General features: G+C 32.1%; 2 protein-coding genes across 2 annotated transcripts; one reads left to right on the forward strand and one right to left on the reverse strand.

Annotated features, from left to right (window-relative positions):
* LOC107605696 lies at positions 98 to 1704 on the forward strand. Its single transcript, XM_016307660.2, has 2 exons — positions 98 to 655; positions 1088 to 1704. The coding sequence occupies exons 1-2, from the start codon at positions 160 to 162 to the stop codon at positions 1582 to 1584; spliced, it is 993 nt and encodes a 330-aa protein (XP_016163146.1). The 5' UTR covers positions 98 to 159; the 3' UTR covers positions 1585 to 1704.
* Positions 2404 to 8592, reverse strand: LOC107605697 (mitogen-activated protein kinase kinase kinase 5). The gene is made up of 13 exons (XM_021105734.1): positions 8236 to 8592; positions 8114 to 8196; positions 6896 to 7032; positions 5312 to 5810; positions 5138 to 5225; positions 4742 to 4804; positions 4506 to 4669; positions 4157 to 4232; positions 3996 to 4055; positions 3766 to 3891; positions 2916 to 3140; positions 2725 to 2825; positions 2404 to 2633 (listed from the first exon to the last, which is right to left on the reverse strand). Exons 1-13 carry the CDS (start codon positions 8590 to 8592, stop codon positions 2486 to 2488), a joined length of 2127 nt encoding a protein of 708 aa, XP_020961393.1. The 3' UTR covers positions 2404 to 2485.

The following is a 9067-nucleotide window of genomic DNA, read 5'->3' on the forward strand; positions in this document are numbered from 1 at the left end:
CATAATCATTGAATAGTACACAATTGAGAAACAAGAATAGCTATTTCCTCCCACCTTCCCTCCACATGTGTTTATATAACTATATATATATAATATACAACCATGACCTAAACCTAATTTAGGCATAAAGCATATCCAAGACAAGAGAAAAAAAAAGACATGGAAGTGATGGTGCAAAATTCTTCAAGTATGGATAATTTTGAATTTAGTGGGACAATGAGTTCACCATATTTGAGTGCACCTTCTTCACCAAAACGTTTTGGAGAATACTACTTGAGTGCACCAACAAGTCCATCTAGGGTTTCTGAGTTATATGCTGATTTTCATGAATACTTCTCTTCTACTATTCATGATGCTTCTTCTTCCTCTTCCTCTTCAGCAATGCATTTTCAACAAGGTATTACTACTAATAATAATGAAGACGACGATGACGGCGAAGATGACGACGAAGGTTTTGCATTTTTTGTGAGTCGCGAATCGGAGAAACCTTCTCGTTCGGCCGAGGAACTTTTTGATGGTGGCAAGATCAAGCTTTTGGAGCCTAAGGGCAATGAATTGTTCATAAAAACTCATGAAAAAGAAGAAGAAGAAAAAGAAAGAAACATATTATTCAAAGCTTTCTCAAAGAAAAAGGAGGCTAATGAGTCTCATCAAGGTATGTTAATTAATGGATTATATTTTTGAAAAAAAAAGATAGTTTTCTTTTAAAAAATTTATTCTAGGAAAGTAATTACTAATCATTAGTGCTTTTAAATTATTAATGAAGCAAGAAAATGAAACTGACTTTGTGATCAACTCTTGGTTTTAAGAGAGGTGAAAACTCAGGTGAAGTCGACTTCATATGAAGTTGATACTTGAGAGCCGTTGGATGAAAATTTAGTCAAATCAGTCAAATCATCTAACGGCTCTCATGTATCAATTTCACGTGAAGTCGACTTCACCTGAGTTTTCACCTTTAAGAGATTATATATTTCTAATTAGTTATTAGTTTTTGAAATTGAATTAAATCCACCCAATTTCAATAAAACATGTATTAAGACCTATATTATTGTTGTTATTGAATCTAATTAGTTTTCCACTTGTTCAGAAACTCAACAGAGAAGAGGAAGAGACAGAACCCCTGCATCATCATCAACATTGTCTTCATCAAATTCAGGTAGAAGGATCACAAGATCACACTCACCATATAGAACACCATTTCAAGAACAACAACAACAACCACCTTTGACCAACAAACTAGAATCCTCATCAATCTTAGCATCATCATCATCATCCTCCAATAACAACAACAAGGGTGGTTCATCATCAAAAAGATGGAGCATAAAAGACTTGTTGTTGTTCCGAAGTGCCTCTGAAGGAAGAGCTTCAACAAAGGATCAATTCAAGAACATTCTCTATAACAAGAGTATTAACAAAACATCAAGCTTTAGATCCATAGATTCTTCTTCTAGAAAGAAGGGACACGTGTCACCACATGAGTTGCACTATGCAATGAAGAGAGCTGAATCTGAGGATATGAAGAAGAAGACTTACTTGCCATATAAACATGGCATTCTTGGAAGATTAGCTGGATTTGGACTCTAAAATAATTCACAAAAAAAGTTACTCCTAAAGAATTCATCTTGTTCTTTCTTTGTAAAATAGTTGTATGCTTTTTGTGTAAGTTTGTACAATAACTTTGTATTAGATGGAAACTTTAAATTATTATAATAATTGTTCATTTTTTTATTAAATAGTAGTTGACTAATTGTAGGGTCGTCAAAATAAATTAAATCCATAGGATCAGCTCATTTATTCGTTCAAAGGGTAGATTTTGTCTCTAAAATTAAGCTCGTTTAAATTTCGAGTTAAACATGCTGAGCTCAACTAATAAAAAAAAGATAGAAGATTAAACGGACTAACCTGCGGACTAAACGGCCAGCCTATTTATTTTCTTTTCGCTTTTTTTTTTAAAAAATTAGTTTTTTTTTTTTCTAAAAATAATATTTTCTACCAAAAAATAAAATAAATGGATAAATAGGTCAACCCATTTAACTTATTGGGTTAACTATAGACAATCTGAACTAAAAATTTATGGCCGGTGAATAAAACGTGCTAGTCCGACGGGGCGGGCTTAAATAGACCAAGTTGATCCGTTTGACAACCCTAACTAGTTGTATTGCTAATAATACTACTATTAATGAAAATTAGATCATAGCTATAGCTCTACTCTGTTCCATAAAATTTGGTTTGCAATGAACTAAGATATACAATCATGACATAATAGAAACAGGGAAATTAAATAATGGTTCAGCTAAAATAATATACATTTAATTATATTTACACATGAATTTCTCGATAAAACAAGAGCCTTGTTATGTACACAATATATAGTATCATTAGTATGTAGTGAATACAAGTCAAATGTTATCCTAAAATTAGCAGCTTATGAATAATGAATAATCCTTACTACAATTTAGTTCAAACAAAATTGATTTAATTCTTATCAGCTCATGACATGCTTCAAATTTGAGTGAGGCAGGGATGACAGGTTGCTGGACTTTGCAAGAGACAAGTAATTGAAGGTGCCAGCTTTAACTGAAGATTGAAGATTGTGATGGGAAGCTATAATAATGTGTTTAGATTCCTCAGCACTATCATAAAGCAAAGACAACATTAGAATTGGATTTGCTAGGATTGTAATTTGTAAACATAGATTAAATTATAGCAAGTAAAGAAAAAAACCCCATTAATTTCTGAGTTTTGTTGAAAATCTTTGTGCTCATGGAGGCTGGCAATACATCATGTCTATTTTTGGTATTATCTTTGGGACTAGACGAATTATCCTACAAATAATTGAATAGACTTGTTATTCCATTGAAAATGTAATAAATTATGAATGAATGATGATGAATTGAAGTGTGATTAGCACTTACTCCTTGTCCTTGGTCTCCTTTGTGACACAAATTTAAATGAGGATGAATTAGAGGATTATCTTGATCATGAAAGTTGTGGAGAAAGGGATGGTTAAGAAGCATTGCTGCAGAAGGTCTATCAGCAGGGTCCCTTCTGAAACATTGCTGCAGGAAATCCTTTCCCACTGATGATAAACTCTCTGGTATTGGTGGTGTGCTCTGTAGTACCTTGAACATTGCTGATGGCTAATCATCAAATACAAAAATCCAAAAACTATATGTTATTAGATGACTACTGATATGAAAATGGGGTTGGGCTAAATCCTGATTTGATCCGTAACGTTTCAAACGTCCTATTTTATTTCAAAAAATTTTAAACAGGTTTCAATGTGATCCTATCATTAAATTTGACGCTAACAGTGACAAAATAAGTGATGTGGACGTTGATAACGTTACTAGTTAAGTTATATCTTTTTTCATGTGTTAGAAAAACATAAGGAAAACATTCTTGTAACACTTCTCCTTAATTTTCTTTTTGTACAAAACACCAAATCCTAACAATCACTCGCATATGCGAATTGTTTGTGTCAAATTTAATGATGGGACAATATTGAACTCGCTTAAAGCTATTTTTGGGATTGAAATATGATGTTTGAAAGTTTTTGGATTGAAATAGGACGTTTGAAACATTAGAAAGCAAATTAGGATTCAGCTCAAACGTTAGGACCAAAAGAATACTTTATCCTATAAAAATGTATTTGATAGTTAAGACGTGCACATATGTTTATGTTAAGTAACTTAGTTACGATTCTCAATTATCATCTTGACGTAAATAATCATCGCATTATATATAGTAAGGTAATTTGGTTACCCCTTCAAGGTCACTCCAAGGAGGCTTTCCTGACAACATTTCAATAATAGTGCAGCCTAAGCTCCATATATCAATGCCCATGGCAACATCAGGATTTGATTCATTCTTAATGGCAGCTTTCATCACCTTCAATTAATTCAAAAGGGGGTATGTAATTATTGTAATTATTACTAATCTAAATCACTATATTATAATATAGTTGATGATGATGAGAGTAATGAATGAAATACCTCAGGAGCCATCCAATAAGGACTTCCCTTCAAAGAAAGTTCATATGAATTCCCTGAAAGCTGCAAATAGCACATTATATTATTGTTCTTCAGATATCATGACCACCACAATCACAACTAAAAACCAAAAAAGAAGTTACAATGTATATAAAGAAACTCACAATTTTGGCCATCCCAAAATCTGCAAGCTTGACAATGCCAGATTCATTAACAAGCAAGTTTGCACCTTTGATATCCCTAAAGAACAAGTCAACAAATTCCAATTTAGACTTTATTATAAAAATAAAAGAATAAAATCAATTTTACTTTGTAGGAAGATTCAGCTTATGAATCACTTGTCAATTACATCAAAATAATCTATCAAAGTTTTAAAACAACAAATTTGTCTTTTACTATATGTAAAATTCCTTGAAAACCAAATTGACATTTTACTCATTAAACACATCACATTGTTTTCATTCAACACAACACAAACAAAATCAAATTGTTTTGAACAAAGAATGTTATGACCTGTGAATAGTCTTGGTGCTATGTAAGTAGGCCAATCCAGAGAGAATGTGTCTTGTGAAATTTCGAACTACAGATTCTGTCATAGCTCCACAATGCTCCCTAATAAATTTATTAACTGATCCTGGATGAACATACTCCATATATATGTACAAATGATCACCAACCTGATGAAAACAAATGTCAAATCTAATTGAAATTCACAAAATATTAAAGAAAAATTTAATGAAGTCACTCACTATTTCACTTCCATAATACTGCACTATATTGGGGTGGTGTAGTTGATGAAGGATTTTGATTTCCTGAGACAAAGATGGAATAAGCCAAAACATGTCAAAAAATTAACTACACTATTTGAAGCTGTTTTTATGAACATTTATGGCATAGTTCATGTCTCCTGTAATGTCAATTGCCATAGTCAGGGCCCAAACAGATAGTGCTATGTGGAGTTGATTCTCTGATATATTTTTAAGTATATCTGCACGAGTTTAATTTTGATGCACTGACAGCTTTACACGGTCACACAATTTATAGATTACACAAGGATAGCGAGTGTCATATAACTTAAACTTCAAGAAAATTCTATACAATTTATAAATTAAACAGTAGTGTGTAGAGAGGTCAATGTAATTTACCTGTTCTAGTTGCTTTATGCACTCAGCAGATGTAGGATCATCAGGAATTATATCCACTTCCTTCATTGCACAAGAAGCTCCAGTTTCTCTATAAAATCATACACATGAATAGCTATAAAATCAAGCATATAAGTGGATTGTAAGAAGATGAAGAATGAGCAGAAAATTGCATACAGGTTGGTTGCATGATAAACACTTCCAAAGGTTCCGCGACCGATTAGTTTCCCTTTCTGCCATTGGCCTTTCATTGAAGAAGGTGATGGTTGATGTAGGATCATTGATGATAAAACTCTAGGAGGAAGTGGCAAGGGATGTGCATCAACATGGTTATGTTTGGGATTAGAAGAATAAGCAGTACTTAAGCTAGCAGGGCAAATATGAACATTATTTTTGTTATTATTAGCTTGTGGTAGGTGGTGATGATGATGATGATGATCCAAATTCAAAACATTGTCATTGAATTGTTGAAGGAAATTATTGATGGTGTGATGATCAAAGAAATGTTGTGGATTGTTGTTTGATCCATGTGGACTAGTGACTGGACTAGAGAAGACACTTGATGGAGCACTCTTAGCAGCAACATGCATGCTCAAACCAGAAATACTCACACAATCATCATCATCATTTTCATCATAATGACACAATGATGGGGGAATTTTGCATGAACTATTCCCTGCATTAACATCAATCGTTAAGGAGAGTCTCTAAAAAGCTCGCATGGTAACTATCTCAAGACATAAACGTAAAATTATATCAGATAACACGGAATAGTTACCATTATATTTTTTGAGATAATATTCCATTTGGTTCCTGAACTACCTCAATTTAATCCACAAATTTTGTGATTTTAGTCCTTAGAATAATTTTTGAAGCACATACCTTAATGAAACGCTGATGTGGATAGTTAGATGTCATGTTGGACTCTGTAAAATATCGTTCTTGTTTTGGCACTCAAATATCTAAAAACACGTAAGCGGTGTTTATTAAAATTTTTCCTCCCAAAACAAGTGATACCACGTCATTTTTCGACTATTTGAGCGCCAAAACTAAAATGATGTTATTTTATAGGTTTTAAGGTAGCATCTAATTGTCCATGTCAGCACTTCATTAATGTTTGTGTGCCAAAAGTTGTTCCTAGGACTAATATAAATCCCGTTTGTAAAGTTTTAGGATAGAGGTAATTGAAATTTTAAGGACTAAATTGAGGATGATGTATAAGTTCAGAAACCAAATTAAATATTAACTCTATATTTTTGTCTCTAGGCTGCGTTTGTTTACAGAGACAGGATATTGAGACAGGGACACAGAGACACAAAATTGCGTTTGGCAGAGGAGACATGGATTATTAAAAAAATGAAAATAAATTAGATTTTCATAATTTATTCTAGTTTATCACCAGACAAAATATAAGAATACAAAATTTTGTGTCTCTGTCCATCAGTGTCCTGTGCTTAAATTCTAAATTCTAAATCTCAAAATAAAGATATTTCGTCTGTATTTTTATTTTGTCTCAAACATCAAACATGGTTTGAGAACACAAACATGTTTAGAAAAAGAAACAGACACATTAATAGACAAAATATTTCTATCTTGTGACTGAATTGTTAGTAGAAACAAAAATAGAAATACAACTTCCAAAAAGAAGATCAAACCATTAACATTTAATTAAAAGAGGATAAATCCTTCCACTCATACAAATTAACCTGCCAATATTTGATTCAAGGGCCACAAAAAGCAGAGAATGAATAAGAAATTAACCTGCCAAGAAACTTTTAGCTGGAATGTGCACTCTCAGATTATTTTTTGCTTTTGCTATAGTTGTAAGCTCTGCAGAGGGTCTATCCAAATTGCTTGAAGGTTTTGTACATGTCAATGCACCATGATTCACTGTTTTCCTGATTATTTTTTGGTAAAGGGAAAAAAATTTCCTGGATCAAACTTCTCCGAAAAATAAAATAATTAAGAAAAGAAGAAGAAAAAAATAATAAAAGGCACTTCTCACCACAGCCTCAGAACTGGTGTATTATTATATTCTAATGTATATAGTATATACAATCTAGGACCAATATGTGATAGCTGTACAAGGATTAAATTTTATTACATTATTATTAAAGTAACATTTCCTAATATTCATTATCATGTAAAATAGCAGATTATTATTAGATTAGTAAAATATTTAGCGTTGACCCTACTAATTATTATGCAAAAGATAATACTCCTATGTAAAACTACCTGGTCAGATGAACCTTTTACCCATTATTTTGGACAGTTAACTATTTTTCTAGTGTAAATAGCTATAATTTTTTTTATAATTTTTTTGGTAGAACCATAGCTATAAACTTTTAGTTACATTTCTGGTAAATGTGAGAAAAAAAAAAAGCAAACACATCACATAACTAAAATTCTTAATTAATATTAGTAGCACTTAACTTTGCAATTTTTTTCTCTTGCAGATACTGCCAATTGTTCAACTGAAATTCCAATAAATGCCGTTCCCCTCATTTGTTTCAATAATCCCAAGAGAATTGGTCAACCAAAACTTTTTGGTGCTAAATAAGTAAATATTTTTATATTGCATAATTTATTAATAATTTGAGCTGATATGTGCCATTCATTTGCAAAATTAAATATAAAAAATAAGTATTGCAAAGCTATACTAAAAAATGTAAAACTTTAAATTATATATATATTAAATATATAAAAAAGAGAAATTTTTTTCTCATTTTCTTTCCCTTAACTAATGTCTTTAGAACCTTCTTTAACTAAATTCTAAATATACACAACAAAATTTCAATAAAAATTATAGCAAAACTTGTCATCATTAATTACTTAATTAAAGTCTGTTGTATTTCTAATTTAAACACCAACAAGGTCATATATTAAACTTTCATTCTTCTTTAACAAATAGTTCCTAACTTCAATGTCCTTGATTTTAGAAGAAAAAAAAATGAATAATAATAAAATTAAGCATATTACCTCAAAGTCAAAGCAAAATTAGGATGTTCTGTGGAAGGAGATCCAAGCAGGTGGACATGGCCTAATCCGAGGCCCGTTGACTCAGCTCTCCGAGTCATCACCAATGAAGCTGATGATGACTCGGGGAGTGGCAACGGCTGCGGCACAGCAGAAATAGACCAGTGTCCGCAGCTGATGCTAGAACTGCCGCCTCGCGAGCAGGACTTCGACGACACGGGCAACTCCGGCGAAGAAGAACAAGAACAATTGACTGTGGAGTGCAAATGCAACAAACCAAAGACTTCTTTGTCCTTAAGGTGCCTAACCAACTTCCTCTGCCTTGTAACATGCTTAACCTCATCAAGAACGTTGGTGTTGATACTGTTACATGTTTTTGATCTCTCATAGTTGCTTTGTTTCTTCTTGGTTCTTTCATCATGATGATCATGCACAACACATGATGGTGGTGATGATGGTTTGCGTGAAATTATTGGAGGCATTTGATGAGAGTATGTAGCGGAAGATCAGAACATGAACATTACTTGATCAAAGTCTTTTATTTTTTTTAGTGGCGGTTTTATGTGGCAATAAATATAAGAGACTAAGGCGTGGAAATTAAACACTCACATGGGAAACATCTTATGTCAATTCATTTTGTTTAAAAAAATACTATTTGTACACTAAAATCAGCCATTAAAATCAACTATTAATGTATTTATGTATAAATACATGTAATTTATTTTCAATATATATTTATATTCCAGCATGTATTTTATACTGATAGCTGACTTTGGTGACTGATTTTGGTGTACAATTAGCATAATCCTTTTATTTATTTATTTATTTTGGGACCATTAGCATTTTCCTGGCAACTTGTAACTTTTCCTTGTCGTTTTCCACCTATACTATCCTCGTATGTCAATGTTTTATGTTTAATATTTTTTCAAGTCAATTTTTTTTTTCTATTTTTTTTAT

Source organism: Arachis ipaensis, chromosome B06, assembly GCF_000816755.2.
Source record: "Arachis ipaensis cultivar K30076 chromosome B06, Araip1.1, whole genome shotgun sequence".
In the NCBI taxonomy this organism is placed as follows: Eukaryota; Viridiplantae; Streptophyta; class Magnoliopsida; order Fabales; family Fabaceae; genus Arachis; species Arachis ipaensis.